This window comes from Mauremys reevesii, linkage group 1, assembly GCF_016161935.1.
Source record: "Mauremys reevesii isolate NIE-2019 linkage group 1, ASM1616193v1, whole genome shotgun sequence".
In the NCBI taxonomy this organism is placed as follows: domain Eukaryota; kingdom Metazoa; phylum Chordata; order Testudines; family Geoemydidae; genus Mauremys; species Mauremys reevesii.
Window position 1 is genome coordinate 163,815,221 of NC_052623.1, and position 19,622 is coordinate 163,834,842.

The 19,622-nt window shown below is 39.2% G+C and overlaps 1 protein-coding gene across 10 annotated transcripts in view; it reads left to right on the forward strand.

The window, feature by feature from the left end:
* The window catches only part of ERG (ETS transcription factor ERG), a 212,857-nt gene that overhangs the window by 166,997 nt on the left and 26,238 nt on the right, over window positions 1-19,622 (forward strand). For all 10 annotated transcript variants that reach the window (XM_039520033.1, XM_039520031.1, XM_039520039.1 and 7 more), the window contains 2 exons: window positions 1,470-1,687; window positions 18,558-18,709. In XM_039520033.1, coding sequence (XP_039375967.1) covers window positions 1,470-1,687; window positions 18,558-18,709 — 370 coding nt within the window. The remainder of the gene's footprint in view (window positions 1-1,469; window positions 1,688-18,557; window positions 18,710-19,622) is intronic.

Consider the following 19,622-nt stretch of genomic DNA (forward strand, 5'->3'; position numbering starts at 1 on the left):
CCCAGAATGTTGCAGTCCATAAAGGTGCAGTAACCATGCTGTCACCGCAGTGGGGAAGAGACTGTAGAGAACCTCTTCCCACACATGCAGCAAAGTAGGATCTATACACACTGCTCGAGGAAGCATTCTGAGAGAGAGAGATGGCTGGTCAACATGCCACATCCTCAAACGGGTGTGGTTTGTGGTTTAGGGGTGGTGTCCAGCCCACCAGCTGGTTAGCACCTATTCTGCAGCCAGCAACAAGTGCTAGGCTGGCTTGCATTTTGTTTCTGCTCATAGGAAGAGCAGGATCCCTGAAACAGAGGTTGGAACCAGCTATATATCTTCTCCCCGTCACTGTATTATCTTGGAAAGAAATTGGTCCTAATTCTATAGGCAAGAAGGAAGAGAAACTCCCAAGGAGTCAGCAAAACCAAACCTTATTCATCTTACAGGGGAATTAATGCATGGTACTCATTGTTCCTTTCTCCAAATATGGCTTTTTAATTTCTTTATTTTAAATGTGTTAAAGGTTTAGTTAATTCAGTGTTGCTTAAAGATGCTAGTTAAACAGCTCAGGAGACTGAACTTCTCTTTTTGTCTACTGAAAAGCACAGTGGCAGAGCATGCTTCCCCACCCTACTCATCCCATCACAGTGCCTGAATCATGACCTAGAAAGCACCTTGAGGGCAAGAATGTAGTCTATTCTCCAGGCGTCTCCAATCCTTGGCCACTCTACTGAGACCAAAAAAATTGTCAATTGTGATGATAGCTTTTCTGATGTAAAAAATTCATGATAGCAACTGAATAGAGACCATGTACTCATTTCAGAAAGACCTCCAAACAGAGCAGACAATAATGACTTTTGGTCACTTAATCTGGGGCAGAGGTGATCTAATGACCTATTGGACAGATAAAGGCTCAGTATTCCATTACACATACCCTAAGCCATCCAGTCCATTCATGGTATATGAGAATTCCAGGATACGAAGACACCAGGATTCCAAGAGTAGAAGTTTCAAGGACCAGATCATAATTTGGTGTAAAGTTGTTGAAGTCAGTGCAGGGTATGTCAGTTTACACCAGCTGAGAATCTGGCCTCTAAGTTCAAGCCTTGGAAGTGAAAGATTTAAGTTCACTGCTACTCCTGCAGTGTTCTATTTAGTCATTAGCTTTCTGTTATTTTTTCTGAACTGTTAATAAAGCTTGAACATGGTGCATTTTAGTTCCTGATTGGAAACATCTAACAGGTCAGTTCTCTGGGCAGGGTACTGTCTTTTGGTTATAGGTTTGTACAGTGCTTAGCACAATAGGGCCCTAGCCTATAGCTGCTACTGTAATACAAATAAATAATAATAAGCATGCAAACAATTAATGTATATACCCCACAAGACTTTTGAGACCTATCTCATTGTCTTAAGGGATTTTGTAGTATCTGTATGACTTCTCTGACACAGTGTCATGTTGATTTCTCTGCTTTGGTTTTCAGGAAGCTTTATCGGTAGTAAGCGAAGACCAGTCCTTGTTTGAGTGTGCCTACGGAACGCCACACCTTACTAAGACAGAGATGACTGCCTCCTCTTCCAGCGAATATGGGCAGACATCAAAGATGAGTCCGCGTGTCCCCCAGCAAGACTGGTTATCACAGCCACCAGCTAGAGTCACCATCAAGATGGAATGTAACCCAAATCAGATTAATGGGTCAAGGTAATGAGGCTAGAGTTTAAAATTACTAGCAATGATGCTTTACTACTATCTGTATCTTACCTATCAAGGTACTTATATGTTCCTTACCACTGTAGTATCCGAGCTCCTCTACTTACCAACACAATGTGGAAATATCTGTCCATGTCAAAATAGGATTTAGGGGGAAAGACATCACAACAATTTGAGGCTTGTGTAGTTTTTGCTGTTTTACTCTGACTTGAGTTTAATTCATAGTATTGTGACGGCAGATGTAGTAAACTTATCTGATACAATATATTTACTAAGTGTTTTTTCAGAAGCTAAAGGGGATTTAGTGGGAGAATATACCTTTAAGAACTGTAATTGTCTGATAAATAGAGCTGTACTAAATTGGAGAGTGCTTTGCCCATGTGTTTCACATAATGTTTCATCATGAGATTTTGGGAAAATGGATATTATTCAAAAAGCCACTTCTGTGCAAAAAGTTTGTGAACTTAAAAAAAGGAGTAAGTGTCCCACCCAAAATCCACCTGTTGTTATCTTCATCCAATTAAAGTTACTGTAGTTAAATTAAAAGTTATGATTGGCTGATTGGACTTCAAAAGACTATTTTGGCAGCCACATTTGAAAACAGACTAATTAGTTCCAGTGAATAGTTTTATCCTTCTGTATTGATAAATGACTCATCCAGTATATTTTTGTGGTAAAATTATTACAGGAGTATCTTATTTTAATCGTGTTAGCTAAACATGCCTTTGTGTTATTTTTAAAAGGTTACATTGGGCCAAAAGGGGCCCTGGAAGAGTTTTCTTGGGTTTGTGATCTGGACCTGCTCTTGTTATGAGAAAATGGTGGTAACAAATAGCTAGGTGTTTGAGCTGCTGTCTCTGCCAGAAATGTAACAGGACAATGCAAAAAGCAAGTCCTTATAACGACAAGCAGAGTGAGCTGTTGAACTTTACTCCCATGAGACTGCACGGAGTGACCTGAGGCCTCATGTTTAAAGTGCCTCACTCTAGAAACAGTTCGCGTTTTCATGCAAAATTGCTAGCTGTGTATAAATAGAAGGTACAAATTCCCATCACCTTGTAAAAAACTACCTGCATTTATTCACACATTAATCTGATCTCCTACACTCAAATTATTCAAAAACAAAAAACAAAATCTAAAATAAAAAACACCCCCCCCCAAAAAAAGGTCACATGTACTGTGGTTCTGGTCATATTTGCTGCACTGCCAAATATCAGTGCCATAGGTATGATAAAGCAGTCCAGCAACCATGGATACTCAGAGAGGAATTCTGTACAGTAAATTGTGTATCATTAATGTAATAAAATACATTTTCAAAACTGGAGATAACATTCTATGAATTTCCACCAAATTGTCAAAAAATTGTGTAACAGAAATTAACAATTAACTGTGGTAACTCTATGTAGTCTTCTTGTAAGTCCAATCATTTAGAGACAAATTTCTAGTTTTGTGTATTAAAAAGGTTTATTCATACATAAGAATGTAAATGTTTTCATCAATTTAAAAAAAAGCAATTTTTCCTCCTCCCAAATATTACATTTAAATATTCCCCTTTTGTTTCATAGATTCTATATGAAAATTGGTGGTTATAGTTTCTCTGGCCAGGCTCAGTGGTTTGAGCATTGATCTCCTAAACCCAGGGTTGTGAGTTCAGTCCTTGAGGGGGCCACTTGGGGAATCTGGGGCAAAATCAGTACTTGGTCCTGCTAGTGAAGGCAAGGGGCTAGACTCAATGACCTTTCAGGGTCCCTTCTAGTTCTATGAGATAGGTAAATAAATAGCATTATTTAGATTTGTTGTAATTGTCTGTGGTATTGTTAATAACTAGAGGTGCAAAATCTTAGCTTCAAATGCTCCCACATTTATAAAGAATCTGGATAATGTGAGTCCATCTGAATTTTGCAGTTAGTCCCATTTCTATGATGGGCCGAACCAAAATTCTACATTAGAATTCCCCCAGATTTTGGGATGCTTGAGATCCACACCAGTCTGAATAACATAGCTTGGAGCCATCCCTGTTAGTAACACAGGTACAAATTTTGTTTAAATATATGAGGGCAAATCCCTGGCTGCAACCAAAAAATGCACAGCGTTGTTCAGGAAGGGGTGCCAAATGTGGCTTAAAGCCTTCTTTCCACGCTGTGATACTGAGCCAGATGTGAACTGAGCTGGTCCCATGGTATAATTTAGGCTGACCTTCAGGCTGCTTGAAATCACATCAGTTGTCATTTGCCACAAGAGGGGGTATTATGCAAGCCGGGAGTCACCAAAGCACCTAGCCGCACACCTTTTCCCTATCCCCACCCACTTTGCTGGCCAGAGGCCGTGGAAGTGGCATAGGAGCCATTATATGAGCTCTGCACCATTGGAGGACCACCCTACGCTAGGGAAATGCTCACAGGGCTGGTTTGTCCTGACAGTGTGGTACAAACTAACTGCAGAGCTGGCAAGGTTTGAGCCCGTGATTTTTGTATCTTGACAGTATCACCTAATAAAGAAATTGAAGATACCAAATGGTTACCATTCTTCTCCAGTTATGAACCAGTGTGATCTCTCACATAAAATTGTATTCCAGGTCATGCTGCCTTAGAAGATAATGCAAGTCACTGTTACAGTTTTAAAAAACGTGTGACGAGAACAATGATCTTCTAAAGTAGTTACCATAGCGAATTCTGATTCTATATCTAAATGGAAGGAACATAATTCTTAATACACTGATTTTAAAATAAGTGAAGACTCTATGTTTGAAGTAAGGTTCAACTTATTAATTTTGTACTCATCAATGTGCCACATTGACAGAGCAAAACAAAACTGACAAACGATACTGCACTTACTATAGACAGCCAGGAGAATTTATAAACCCCTACAACAGGGGTTGTCAATTATTTTTTGTCAAGGTCGAAATTTCTTGGTCATGGTATAGTCAACGTCCAGACTCCAGAGAAAATAATAAAAAAATAACAACATTAATGATAATATTAAGTAAATAAAAAGATTTTGGGGTCCATTCAAAAGCATCTGGCCCTTCAGATTTGACCCGTGGTCCACCTATTAACTACCGGTGCTCTACAGTTTCTGAGACAAGAGGGTATATTGAAAAATAGCTTAACACAAGCACAACATTTTTCATGCATATGCGACTGCGTATTTAACACAATTTTTTATAACTTTACTAAAGTAATTAAAAATAATAAAAACTTTTTCTAGGGAAAGCTATTATTTTACTGAGCCTAACATGTACATGCAAAAACAAATCTGTACTTAACTCTTCTACAGCTGTGAATATACTATAGGTTTTTTTAAAAACTTGAATTTGAAGCAGTACCAAATAGTCTTTAAAATGGGTGGAAAATGCAGCTCAATCTAAGTTGTAATATAAGGCACTACTGTACTTGAATTTCTTCTTATAGCACAGATAAGAATTTTCAAAAGGATAAAGGGACACGTGCTTCTTTTGGTTCCATGCAATGCAGTAAATGGCCCCAAAAGTTACTACACCTAGAACCCAACAAGGTCTAGTGCAAGAGAAAACCAGCTTCATGTTGGTTTGTCACAACACTGCATAACTGCAAAAGGGATTCTCTAACAGATAGTACAAAGCAGCACCTCTGAAAATCATGACACCTTTCCTTAGATTGTAAGAGTGGTTGCATGTTTTTGTTATGCATTTGTACAGCACCTAGCACAATGGGAGCTTGATCCCTGATTGAGGCCCCTTAGCACTACTGTGATAAACAGTGAAATGTGCCCCTGGCAAAGTAGTGTAACAGCCAACAGGCATTACATCACAGGAGAATCCTGTACAGACGAATACCCACCTCACCTGTGCAGACTAGCAAGGTGTTCAGATATCATGCTCATGAATGCAGACTATGTCCCTAGAGCAGTGTTTCCCAAACTTGGGATGCTGCTTGTGCAGGGAAAGCCCCTGGCGGGCCGGGCCAGTTTGTTTACCTGCCGCGTCACTGGTCCGGCCAATCGCGGCTCCCAGTGGCCATGATTCGCTGCTCCTGGCCAATAGGAGCTGCTGGAAGCAGCGGCCAGCACATCCCTTGGCCTGTGCCCTAGAGAGACAAGTAGGTTACAGCAGCTTGAAAGGAATATAGTGGCCATATGCAGTGAGTATATGTGTGTGGTCTATTACAAATCTGGAAATGATGTGCTACATACTTACATGTACCTGGGCCCCTGACACTTGCTGCTGATCCATGTGTTAGGGCACAACGTTCCACAGCTTTCCTGACAGCCTGTACGCAGTTTGTCTCATGTTTAGTTCAGTGGTAGTACTGATCATTGAGCTGCATGATACTGACTGGACATCTGCTTTGCAATCTAGTATAGCTCTTCATGCCTTAGAGCTTATCTACATTTACAGCACTGCAGCAGAGCAGCTGTGCTTAGCAAAGACACTACCTACCCGCGAGGCGGTAGCTGTGTCAGCGGGAGAAGCCTTGCTGTCAATATAGTGCTGTCTAGACCATTGGGTAGGTCGGTATAAATATGTCCATCAGAGGTATGGATTTTCCACGCCACTGAGCAATGTAGTTATATCGACATAAGTCTGTAGTGTAGACCAGGGCTTACTCTTTTGCGGATGTCTTTTCTCTCCACATTGATTTGCAACCCAGAGGTTTGTTTCCTTATTTTAATAATCCAGTTCTTAAAAGTAATCCAAATAAACACAAAAAATAAATGCACATAGTAGATGGAGTGTATGCTCCTGTTTCTCATTTACATGGAAGCCCTTTACACTGCTCTAGTTACAGTTACACCCACTTTAAGGCCTCTTTACCAGATCAGTGTAAAGGGGCTGTAGTGTATGTGAGAATAAGATTGTATATGTATATAATGTGCTCATTTATTTATGAATTATGTTTCTTAAGTGGGTCATCTGGGATCTTCAGAATATCCTCTAATAATTATATCTCTGGGTCTGTATAGCGTGAGAGGTAGAGCATGCAAAAAAGAGTGCAAGATGCTACAAAGGAGCACAGATAATGTGGTTAGTTGCATATTGTTCTGTATGTAGCAGGACAATAATTGAAAAGTTCCTTGTCATGGCATTATACTGCGTCCTGACCATATAATCTATAGTTTGGATGAGGATATAAAATGGTAAGAGTGTACAGACACTCTAACAACACATGAACAAAGTACGCTTTCTAAAAAGAAATATACTCCACTTTAACTCTTCTTTCCTTGATAATGCTTCAGCAACTTTGCTGTACTTATACTGCATTCAACCTCAATACAAAATAGTCCCTGTTATAAGGACACTTGTGGATTATATTGGAAAAATTTGGCTTCCAAAACTATTACTGTTAAATACCAAAGAAACTACATTAAAGTAACATTAAGGAGTTATTTGCAGTGCGTTGCACAGGGAATTAGATATGCAGTTTCCTTTAACAATAATAGTATTTGTAAGACTAAATCCCAGTGCACAACACTAGAAAATGGAGCCCTAAGGGCTTACCTTAAACCAAGTAAAGCAAGGAAATTTGGAATTAAAGCTGTAATTTAGCTTGATACCGTTGCACATACAATTTATATCATAATACACTGTATCAAATTCACACTTCCTTCAAGTCCATTATCAATCAAGCCATTACATTTCTGCCAGTGACACCAATAAAAGAGTACCTTTGATGCCAGTATACAGTCAACCTTTTGCCCGAATTTTCCAGCGTAACAATACTGTGCATTGGCATTCTATTTCCATCATCAGTTGCAAATGATTCAGTATGTTAATGGAGTACTACTGTATAAATCAGGAGATTGCATTTGTTATAGTGCTAATTATTTTTATGTTTATTATAAATTATCTATTATAATTATAAATAATAAAATTATGTTTGCAGATTTCCATTAAAATTAATGTATACAGGCCACAAAACTATATAGAGGATGAAATTTACTGTGGTTCAAATGCCTACACAGGTTGATGGCTCTGTGTACAAGGCCCTGTATACCACTTAAATCCTCTGATTCTTCAGTGGCCTCTTTATATTCTTACTTAAGGGATTTAAAGTACCTGATAAATAGCCTGTCTTTTTAAAATGGGGCCTAGGTGGTGTATAGGGGTTTCTGTGACCCTTAGGGCTGGGATGAATTCCACCTATTATGAAATGTAACAATTTCCTAAAAAGCATTATGAAAATTAGCTGTAGTGAAATCACAGCAGAAGTTTTCCAGAGTTAGCTTTGCTGATTTAGTTGCTTTAAACAAATGCCAGAAATAATTATTTGGCATTAAGGTCTAGATCATTTGCAAAGTATTATTTTGCTGATGTCACCAATTGTGCTCTAGTGTTGCTTGAAAAACACTTGAAACTGAAAATGTCATTTTTATACATCTTTTTGGTTGTCTCTTTTGGGAATCCTTACACATATATGTATTTGCCTCAAACATCCTGGCAAGTCTGAACACATACTGTACAATGGAAGACTTGTTCTAATCTGAGTCCCCAATTTTGCCTCACATTCTTATCATCCGTAGAACCTTGTTTTAAGATCTTCTAAATAACAGCTGTCTGTTTGATACTTTACATACAAAAAGGATAGAAAGAGAATAACTGGGATTATGTTGACTGGGAGGTAGATCTAATTTTATTATGTAGGTATTTTTATCCATCTTAAATATTAACAACAAAAAGTCCACCTGGCAGAAATCATTTTAATACCGTTCATTTTTCAGGGGCATGTTTTTTCCATAACTGAAGTGCAGCCATTCAGCTGGTGTTTGACGCCGTCCTTTCCATCATTGGTAGTTTATTGCTGGCACTCAGTACTAGTATTCTGGTTAAAACCTTGGCACAGACTAAACTATGAACCTAATCCAAAGCCAACTGAAGTCAATGGGAGTCTTTCCACTGACTTCAACAGGCTGATCAGGTCCTATTTCACTTCACAACAAAACAGAGAGAATTATCTAATGGGATGACTTATCTAATAGTCTTTATTTGAGCAGGCTCCATAAGGGAGCTGCAATCCTGGGAAAGGAATTTGGTCTTGGATATTCCTACTCAGATACCTTTATTCCCACTGACTGGGTGGTTGGTGTTGGTGGCTGTGGGCCAGACGGAGAAAACTGAAACTTCAGTATCTTCTTCACACTGAGCTTTGAGTTTGTCTGCTTTGTGAAGCAGTTCATTGCTCTGAAAAGCACCAGTTTATCATTGTTTCTGATTTGGCTGTGGTTTTGGCACAAACATACCACCAAGGAGGGGAAAAAATGGTCTATCCAGCTCAACTTTAGAGTAGGGTTTTTGGTGTGGTTTTGGCTGGTTGATGCAGCTCAGAAGCTAATTATGTTACCACACTGTCTTCTTAGCAGGGTTGATGTGGTTCTGGTCTGGCAGGTGCGAACTGTGAAGAAATCACTTGACTCTCCAATCCAATAGGACTGGTTTACTTTAAACTGAAACAGATGCATCTCAGATTGACAATTGTCACTGAAATCATAAAAATTTAGAAGAATAGCTAAATATGATTGCATTTTTCACTTTTGAAAATTTAGACCGAGATTTTCAAAAATGGGGGCCTACATTTAGATTTATGACCTTAACCTCAGTCTCCTGAAAATGTTGAACTAAAACTCTGTAAACCCCTTCATAATCATTCCTATAAGGTCATATGCACCCATGGGCAGAGGTGCAGCACAAGGCCTATCCAGCATTTAAATCCCACTTATGCCCTATTTTGAAATCTTAAGTGATGTGTAGGCGTTGTGGTAGCCCTCAGCACAGGGGTCAGTTTTGCCAATAGAGAACTGTAGGACATTAAAGTGTGTAAAACTCTGCTGGCTCATACCAATACAGTGTGGTGTTGAACATTTACAGTTTAATCTATAAAATATAAGTATCAGAGGGGTAGACGTGTTAGTCTGGATCTGTAAAAGCAGCGAAGAGTCCTGTGGCACCTTATAGACTAACAGACATATTGGAGCATGAGCTTTTGTGGGTGAATACCCACTTCGTCGGGTTAGTCTATAAGGTGCCACAGGACTCTTTGCTGAAAATATAAGTTGTATCTGCTATGTTTAATGAGAAATAGATAATAGTACTTTTAAAGACAAAAGAAAGAATTTTATGTGTATAGTGTTGGTCAAAGGATATGAGACAGACAGGGTAGAATATCAGGGTTGGAAGGAACCTCTGGAGGTCATCTAATCCAACCCCCTGCTCAAAGCAGGACCAATCTCCAGACAGATTTTTGCCCCAGATCCCTAAACGGCCCCCTCAAGGATTGGATTCACAGCTCTGGGTTTAGCAGGCCAATGCTCAAACCACTGAACTATCCCTCCCCCAGCTGAGGTGATAACTTTTATTGTACCAACTTCTGTTGGTGGATGTTACAAGCTTTCAAGCTACACAGGCCTCGTCTTCAGGTGAGGGGAAGGAAGCAGAGTGTCTGAGGTAAATACAAATTGAGAGAGATTGTTAAGCGGAAGGGGCAACACATGCTGGAAGCAATCACTTGAAATGAGGTGGGCAATTTGGGGTTAGACTGTTATGTATAAAGGATTTGAAGTGGTCAGTTAAGGGTAGGAGGCAGCGTGGTGTGTTACAAGTTGTTGTAATGAGCCATAAAACCAGTGTCTGTGTTAAGTCCATGGCTTTTGGTGTCTAACTCAGTTATGAATTTAAGTTTACTAAAATAAAGAAAATGGGTTAATCTTTTTTAACTTAATATGTTTGTGCACATCAATTTCACAGCACATATATGCTAATCACTAAAATCAGCAGACATTCCACAGACACTGAGGATTGTGGTTTCCATACAAGATGTCATTTCTATGTATGCATGGCATTCTGTACTTTTCTAGCTTTCTATATGATCTCTGCCCACAAAAGAAGGAATATGTGGTTTGGGAAGGGCCCCGACTTCCAACACACTAGTATTTTATGAAACCGCAAACACAACAGGCTTATAAGCTCTTGAAATGAAATACAATTTGAGAAATGTAATCCATTACCATTATAATAGAGTTTCTATAAAAATAATAAAAGAAAAACAAGAGAAAATGGGTCCTGAAAGGTATAGGCCAACTGGGAAGTTATTGTGGCTTTGGCTTGACTACCACTGTATCAGACTTCAGAATTCTCCCTGGCAGTAATCTAATTGTAAATTATGTATATACAGAACATCATTTCTTAGCTTTGGCTGTTAGTGCCCCCCTCTCCTTTCCCTTTCTTCACTCCAACCTCACACATAAGAAATATTGAAGTGTTTGCACTAATGGAGAAATGACAACGTGCAGTCAAACTTAAACCAGCTGTTTCCCTGCACTGTGAACACAAAGAGCAGGGCTGGTAATATTTATAGCTTGCCTGGCCTCTAGTGAGCTAGATGCTGACTGCCTTAATTTGCTGTGATGGCCTTAAGGCTCGAAGCAGCTGTGGATTGTGAGATAGCCAGAAAAAGGCAGGGGTGGGGGAGGGGAGATTGTTTTAATTAGCAAAAAGTTATTGTTTGATTGAAAATGTATGGCTGCTGCATATACATCTTGGTAAATTAGCATCTTTCGTTTTGCCTGCAGAATTTCAATGAGGTTGTATGTGTTGGTACATGGAGTTTGCTTTATTCTTTTGCTATGTGAAATAACAGAAGGTTTTGATTTGACCCAGTTATAACAACACCCTGGTTCCATGTTCTTATTTGAGATACGCTCCAAAAATGGGTAGACTTATCCTGGTTAGAAAAAAACAAATACACAGTGAGTCAAAGTGTACAAGCATAGTTATATGAAATGCTCACCTGCAAAGGGAATTGGCCAGAGAGTGTGCAGAGCCAGGAGTTGTCTTCATAGAGGAATAATACTAAGCTAATGGTAAATAGTGAATGAGTCCACTAATGGTGTTCTTTTCCATGGGCACTGAAAAGTGCCAGCAGTGGAACCACCATGAAGGATGTGTCCTGGGAAATAGTTTAGTAAGCTGTGGAGGAGGGAAAATATTTTAAGACATTTTTATACAAGGCGCAAACCTGTTCTCATTAAATTCAGTGGCATAAACCCCATCAACTTCAGTGAGAACAGAGTGCTTGGTATGACATATTATAACCTACATGCATTTTTTGGTATTTTCATGTCTGCGTAATATTGTAATCATGTGTAAAGAATGTCGTGAAGCTTTCATAAGAAAGAGGCGATGCAAAAATAGGAGTGTGTTCTCTCAATGGGCCAAATGCAGCTACATACCCAGCAAACGTCAGTGGGAATTTGCTCGAGTAAGAATTGAATAAGAACCACAGTATTTTCCTACCTATGCACATATAACACCAATTAGCCATAACTTCAGTGATGCTTTACATGGAGAAGAACATAGAAAGCATTAATTGAACTCTGTCAACTAGTTTGATCTTCCGATATCATTACTGAAATCTGGTTTCATAGTCTCAGTTCACATGCAAAGGAATTGCAGTTCATGCCAATGAAGCCAGCCTCTGGGGTCTGCAAAGTTTCTAGCTGTTTCTCCACTCTTTCTGCAAGATTTTGGCAGTTTGGGGATGGCTTTGGTTCCCTGAATGCTCCTGGTGTCCCAGGCAGTGTTGGTACCCAGCAGTCTTTTTCATATTCATCTGCTAAGGCAATTTGTAGCTGATGTGGACGTTTCCACAGTAATGCACATGTGTGTGATTTAGGCACATAACTGGCCATGTAGTTTACGTAACTGTTGCAATGAAAAATATTGATTAAAAATGTAGTGGAAAATTTTGGAAAGTGTCAAAAAAGTCAATGATGGTAGGGAAAAACTGTTTTGTAAAAAGGCCATTTTCAAAGAAAATGCTTTTGTCTGAAAAAAATGTTGAGCACCTCTACTCAGTAGAATTTACGTTTGTGCAGAGAGAGGGGAATAAACTGAGTATAGCTTGGAACAAACTAAATATAGTTTGATCTTCAAATGGTGTAATTTTGGTCAAATATAATTGACATTTATTGGCCCTGCCTTTCTGAAGGATAGTTCTTTGCATGGCAGGCCTCTGCCTTCTGTGGGAACGGAGGCACGTGGAAGGTTCTCTGAGGTGTTGGGACAGCATAAAGAAGGAGTGTGGACTATGTGAGCCTGCAGCAGGAATTGGGTGGGCCTGGTTTTGGAGGGGGAAGGGTGAGCTCGGAGCAGAGCGAGTAATGCAGCCTGGAGATCTGTAAACATTGGGATGGAACCATGGTTCATGCCATAGAATGTAGGGGAGAGAAACCCATCCTGCTTCCCAGCACCATGGTGGGATGTTCTGAAGGGAAGCTCTACAAGGAGATTCTCAGAATTCTCCTCTCATGAGACCCCCCTCCCATGCAAATAGCCATGGGAGGGAATAATCCAGGCTGTTATTAAATTAACCAAACCAAGCACTGTACAGATATTTCCATAACACAGCTGGTTTTATTTTTTCCCCTCTGGTAAATGAAAGAGAGTTTTTTTTTCAAATCATCCAAATGCTACAAAGAGATGGGTTTATAATCAAAATTACTACATTATATTTCATTTGTCATCTCTTGCATTTACACACAATATACCGTAGGTATTTTACGTCACAAGTAAATATTTCCTTGAATAATGAAGAAAAAAATTTTTATTTCATATATTTATTTATGAACTCAATCCTGCTTCCATCAGAATCTATGAATGGCAAAACTCCCACTGGCTTCAATGAGAGCAGGAATCAGCTCTAAATCTCCCCTATAAAATCATCTTGATTTTAAATGTTCCTAAATAAAGGGAACATTCTCAGTTCCAAAAGCCGATGGAGAAATATTTTGCTCAACAAACATTTAGCAGCTCTTAGAATCGAATTAGCTCAGTACCTGACAAAACACTAAGAGTTCTGCTAAACTGTTCTCGGTTAGTAACTGTTGTAGCCTTTTTGGGGCTTTTGTAAATTCCAGGTGTAACAAAATATATTTACAAAAGGGTAAAAATAACGTGCAGCTGTGAAGAAAAACATCTCAGGTTTCAGTTCAAGCCTGCAGTTCAGAATGAATCACTGCAAAGCTGCACCCTTTGTACTTGGGCACACTTTCCGAAGGCAACTTTTCCACTGCCCTCAGTCCCCTGATGATTCAGAAATAAAGCAGACTCACGAAATGTCCTAAAAAAACCTTTTAAAGACAATCCCTCTCTTGTTGTTCTGTGTAGTAAAAATATTTTTTTTCTGGTGGCTGCCCTGCTTATGTTTTCAGTTCTACTCTTCATATTGTGAAAGTCAGTTTCATTTGCTGAATTAGGTCCGGTTCAGTAAAGCAATAAAGCATAGGCTTAACTTTAAGGACTTGGGTAGTCCCTTTAGCTTTGTTGGTACTTGCTGGAAGTTAAGCCTGGGTTTAAATGCTTTTCTGAATGGGGGCTTCGGTCATTAATCCAATAGAGTAAGGGACCAAACTCTTGACTATCTGCTTCTGGATTTTAATGAAATATGCTAACTTAAGTTGTGATCTTTTTTCCCCATCTGCTCTGTTTATAGTCAGATCAGAGAACCACCCTAGCAGTCCTGTCAATCTGCCAAAAGCCTTTTGCTACTACTGGATCTTTCACATCATTTATTGTTTAGTGTTTACAGTAGTTTTTTAATGCATGATTGCCTGTGGAAATGGTGCAGGCTAAAACTGATGTATTTTACAGATACAACAATCCTTTTAAATCCCTTACATTCTTTTTATAGAAAAAGAAAATTAAGTAATTTTGCAAATTAGGCCAGAGGATGTGGCTAGTAGTCTGTTTCACAAAACCATTGAAAATAATCTCATCATACAAAAGAAATCAATGAACAGGCCAAACTGCCCTCACTGACATCCATGTAATGCCATTGACTTCCATAGGGTTGCACCGATGACTAAGGGCAGAATTTGGCCTGTGTCTCTAACTATAAATGGAGTCAAGTGTGCAATCTCATTTATACACAGGTGCCATTTCTATTTGTTAAAGGTAAACAGAAAAAGCCAACATTTCAGCCACAAAAAGATTTTCTAAGAAACTTCCTCACAACATGTAACTATGTCTGGGATAATTTTTTTTGTCTGTCTGCCTCTGTGTAGTAGAAATAAGGTACAACAGGCTGGAGTAGTTAATTCAATTTATATTTTGAGGTGTGCATGGGGGAGAAATTTACTCTCTTAAAAAATGCCCAAGTATTCTATGTATGGGCGGTGGTAAAATCTACCAGCACCCAACCTGAGGCCAGGGTGAGGAGCTGCTGTGAAACTCCTACATCCACTCACATGGCTGTTTATTCAGGCCCGTGGTCTGGCATAATGGTTGCAGCAGCCTCACACCAGGCAGTTTGCACACAGAATATGTTGTGCAGGATGTTTTACATTTCCCTCTTGATTTCCTTATTACAGGTAAGTAGGTATCCCCCTTGATTTCTAAAACCATCTTGTTTTGATCCTCTCTACCTAATACGTATATCAAAACAAGATGGTTTTAGAAATCAAGGGGGACACCTACATACCTGTAATAAGGAAATCAAGATGGAAATGTAAAATATATATTTGAATTTCCCCAAATCAGGGGAAAGAATCAAAGTTATATTTATCACATATTATGCATCTTGCCCATGATGTTAAAGCCCCGGGGAGGGGGAGAGGGGGCAGTGGGAGCTGTCTAAAGCATAATTAGACACCTGAATGTTACTTGACTTTTTTTGTCTAGAATGTGGAGCAAATGCACCTCCTAATGCCATCAGAGCAGTGGTGGGACTAGAGCTGAGGTCTCTGATCTCCTACTCTGGTACCCAGAATGCTGCTGGCTTATGTTTTGTGTGTGCCATAGACACACAATATGTGGTAAATATAAATTTGATTCTTTCCCCTGATTTGGGGAAATTCAAATGGTCAGCCAGTTCTTGCTCCTGGTGGTTGAGGGTCATGGAATCCAAAAACAGAGGAGAGTTGTCTCAAGATTGGTCCTTTGTCCTATTTAATTCATCTGCATGACATTGATTAAATTAGATTGGTATTGCTGGGTTAATTCTTGGTACTGAGGGAACCTAGCACTCTACTGCATGGCATGTGAATCTATCAAAAAATAGGAAGTTCAACTAAAACAAAGTCCTCTATCTAAGGCTCAGATTATTGCACTGTTACTGAAGGAGTATCTATTAAATAAGAAACAGCTACAGAATTCACCCAAGATCTACTGAAATCACATTCTGGGATCTGGAAGACAATATGTTCCAATGGATACAAAATGAGACTGGAAGTCAGGAGGACTGCAGGGGTTTTCCTGGTAGTATGTAACCTTGGGCAAGTCACTTTAGCCAAACTTTTCCGAAGTGTACCTCGTTATGGGAAGCCGCAATCTGAGACATGTATGTGGGGGCCTGATTTTCAGAGATGCAAGAACCCACAATAGCAGTTGATCTCAACTGGATATGTGGGTTCTCAGCACCTTGGAAAATGAAGTGCTATATTCAAGTACTGCACAAATGCAATTTAATATAAAATAAAAATGGAGACACCAATAACTTGTGGACACTTTGAAAATTTGGGCCATAACTTCTTTCCACCTTCTCTCCTCATGTGTAAATCATTCTTTGTTAAATGCTGTCTAATTTATGGTGAAAAATGCTATATAATTGCTAGGTATTATTCAAATGCACTTATGAGATTATTATAAAGTGCATATAGATAACCTATATTGGTAGTTTGGTTGTGAAATGTAGACTTAGGGTAAAATATCTGCCACAAAAGTCCCTTTAAGAAGTGTGTTGAATGCCTAATCTGTGTTTTTATGGCCTAATTTCCTGTCCAGGATCAGCCCAGAAGAACTCCAAACTGAATGGAACAGAAGTGGCAAAAGCAAAAGCCTTATTTCAAGAAGTTTCTCTTTTGCTGAAGTGTATGCTCTAGACTGTATATTGTAACGTCATAGCCACAGCACAGTAATGGCAAAACAAGAAGTCCACCAAGCATTAAATGAGTTCAGCACGAAACATTTTTTCATACCCACTGAAACAATTTGGCGTTATTGGCCCCAGTTCAGCAAGGAATGTAAGCACATGCTTAACATTGCCTTCAATGGGACTATTTATGAGCCCAGTGGTTTTCAAAATTTTTGTATTGGTGACACTTTCACATAGCAAACCTCTCAGTATGACACCCCTCCTTCTACATTAAAAATGAGGAAGGGTAATTTAATTTAATTTAATGAGGGCTCTGGGCTGTCAACACCACAGAACTGATAGCTCGCGATCCCCATGTAACCACCTTGCAACCCCCTGAGAGGTCATGACCCCCAGTTCGAGAACCCCTGAGCTAAAAGTTAAGCATGTGCTTAACTAACTTGCTGAACTGGGACCTCATAGTTGGGCTTTTATTTAGATATTATTTGATATTTGAACAGTAAAAATATTAGCATTTTTAAAATGAATCCTTAATTGAAAAGAATACTTTCATATAGCTATACACGTTAAGGTAATCTTTAGGAACTATCCCGTTTAACTCATCCTTCTACATATGGTGTATAGACTCTGGGCCAAATTGTGGGTCCTCTTCCCACTTTTGTCCTCAAACAAGTGCAAAGTACAAGTGTGAAAAAAAAATGTGCAGAATCTGGTCATGTGTGGTCTTCTGCAATGACACCCATGCACATTGCTTGTACCAGGAGCATAAATAATCTGAATTGGGCAGATTGAAGTGACCATGCCAAAACACATGGACCATATTGCAGGACCATTTTTCCCTACCCTGAAATGGACCTCCATGATTTAATACATGGAAGACACTGCAGGTTCTGTGGAGTGTAAACTGATCGGGTTTGAGAGGAGCCAGGACTGAGGTGCAACTATATTTATGGGGTTAAAATGTCCAGGAAAAGAAAATCTTTTAAGAGAGTAATTTTCTTGTAGACAGAATGTCTCTCTAATCAACATGACCTGCTGCCTATTACACACATACACAATACAGATGCATTATTGCAATAACAGAATTAAATGAATGCGTAAGATATTAGTGCTGTATAACTTTAAAAAACCCCACCCTCTTTACATTTAAAGATATTCCCCTGTGGTTATGTTCTTTCTTTTGATTTTTTGAAGCAATATTTGTCTATATGATGAAACACATTGAAGACATTAAATTAAGGGTCAAATATGCCTGTGTCTGGCAGGAAGAAAATTGTGATGCCATTAAAAGGCCATTAAGGAACCCCCTATGGAATGTTAAACTCTAAAGGCTCTATTCAGAAAGCAAAGCCAAAAGTAAAAAGGTGTCTGGTTGCAGATCCTCTGCAGACGTCCACTGCTTGACTAGTACCATGGAGACTGTTAGGCAGGAGCTGAAAGTCTTTCCTAGTCATGCATGTGGTATTTTGAATCATGGCTTTGGCAAAAGCCCCTTTTATACGGGCATACATGGAAGTGCCTGCACTGCACTACGTGATATGCATCTAATGGAACTGAGCACAATACCTAGTGAAACAATGGCAACAATGGATGTAGAAAGTTCTCCAAAGCTAAGTAATAACTCTGGCTTTAAGTATATCTGTGTATTTTGCCATGTTCTCTATATCTCATATTTAGAGAGAGAAGCAGGGTCGCTGCCTGTGACAATCAAGTCTATATCCTCAGGCCCCACCTCTTAAAATAAATTAATTACTGGCCATAGTATGTTTGCAAATATAGGGCCAGATTCTCAGCTGGTGTAAACCGGTGTAGTTCCATTTAAGTCAATCATATTTTCAGAGATAAATCAATTAAGGAACCAGAAGCAGGGTCTTTTGGTACTAGCTGCCAAGCTTCCCAGATGACTGCTCAGCCCTTACAATAAAGTCTCTCTCTCTCTCTCTCATATACAATTTGAATGCTAACAAAAATATTAGTGGCGGTGATATAATAATGTAGGCAAATTCTGATTGTTTTTCTAGGAATTCCCCTGATGACTGCAGCGTCGCAAAAGGAGGGAAGATGGTCAGTGGCTCAGACAATGTCGGGATGAACTATGGAAGCTATATGGAAGAGAAACATGTTCCACCACCAAACATGACAACTAATGAACGAAGAGTGATTGTTCCAGCAGGTTAGAAGCTTCAAAATACCCCCCCTCCCCTTTTTAAGTAGCAAAATCTGTTACTGGTATTACTAGGAAATCTGTTCACCTGATAAGATTGAAAGATTACCCATTTTTTTTATTAAACTAGATATGCAACATGTAAAAGACAAAGACAGTCTGATAAGAGAGATTAGAAAGAGAGACTACTAAACTCCCAGAATTGTTACGAAGAATGAGTTGAGAAATATAAAAATAAAGCCACCTCATCAGCCAATGCTGCCCACATTTTGGAGGTTTCAGATGCCTCCTGCCCGGGGTGTTTTCCCTAGCAGCCCCATGCTCTCCCCCAACCATAGAGGCTACAACTGTCACTGACTCTTGTGCAGAGTACACAAGAGGAAGAAATGTTCCTTGCACAATTTCACCCCCCTGCAAGTGACAGACGCAGTCTGCTCCTAAGCATAATAAGAAGAGGCTCAGTTTGTGAAATTAAGCAATGTATAATAATCCATTTGTCTAGATTATTCTCTGTGTTTGAACAGTGTAATAAATTTTAATAAGCAAACTGACAACTCCCTGTAAGACAATGCTGCGGCTGATACATTCAGTAGCTGGTAGCAACCTTTATTATGGAATTCAGAAGGTAATTGGACAAGGGGGCATTCACTACTTTGTGCCCTGTTGTCTTTGGGTACCTCAGGTGCTTGTAATATGCTTCATATTGTAGAATGATCAGCATGCACACGCCCAAACTCAAAACAACAAGACAATCATGTTACAATATAAATATATACACAGGATATCTAAATCATGTAGACAGAAGAGTATAATTTGCTATTAGTTATTGATCTGCAGAAATGACTTTGTATGAAACATTCCTGCTGCTGCCACATTGCATAATGTTTTTACAGTTATTCAGTTGCTAGGCTCTGCAAGAGTA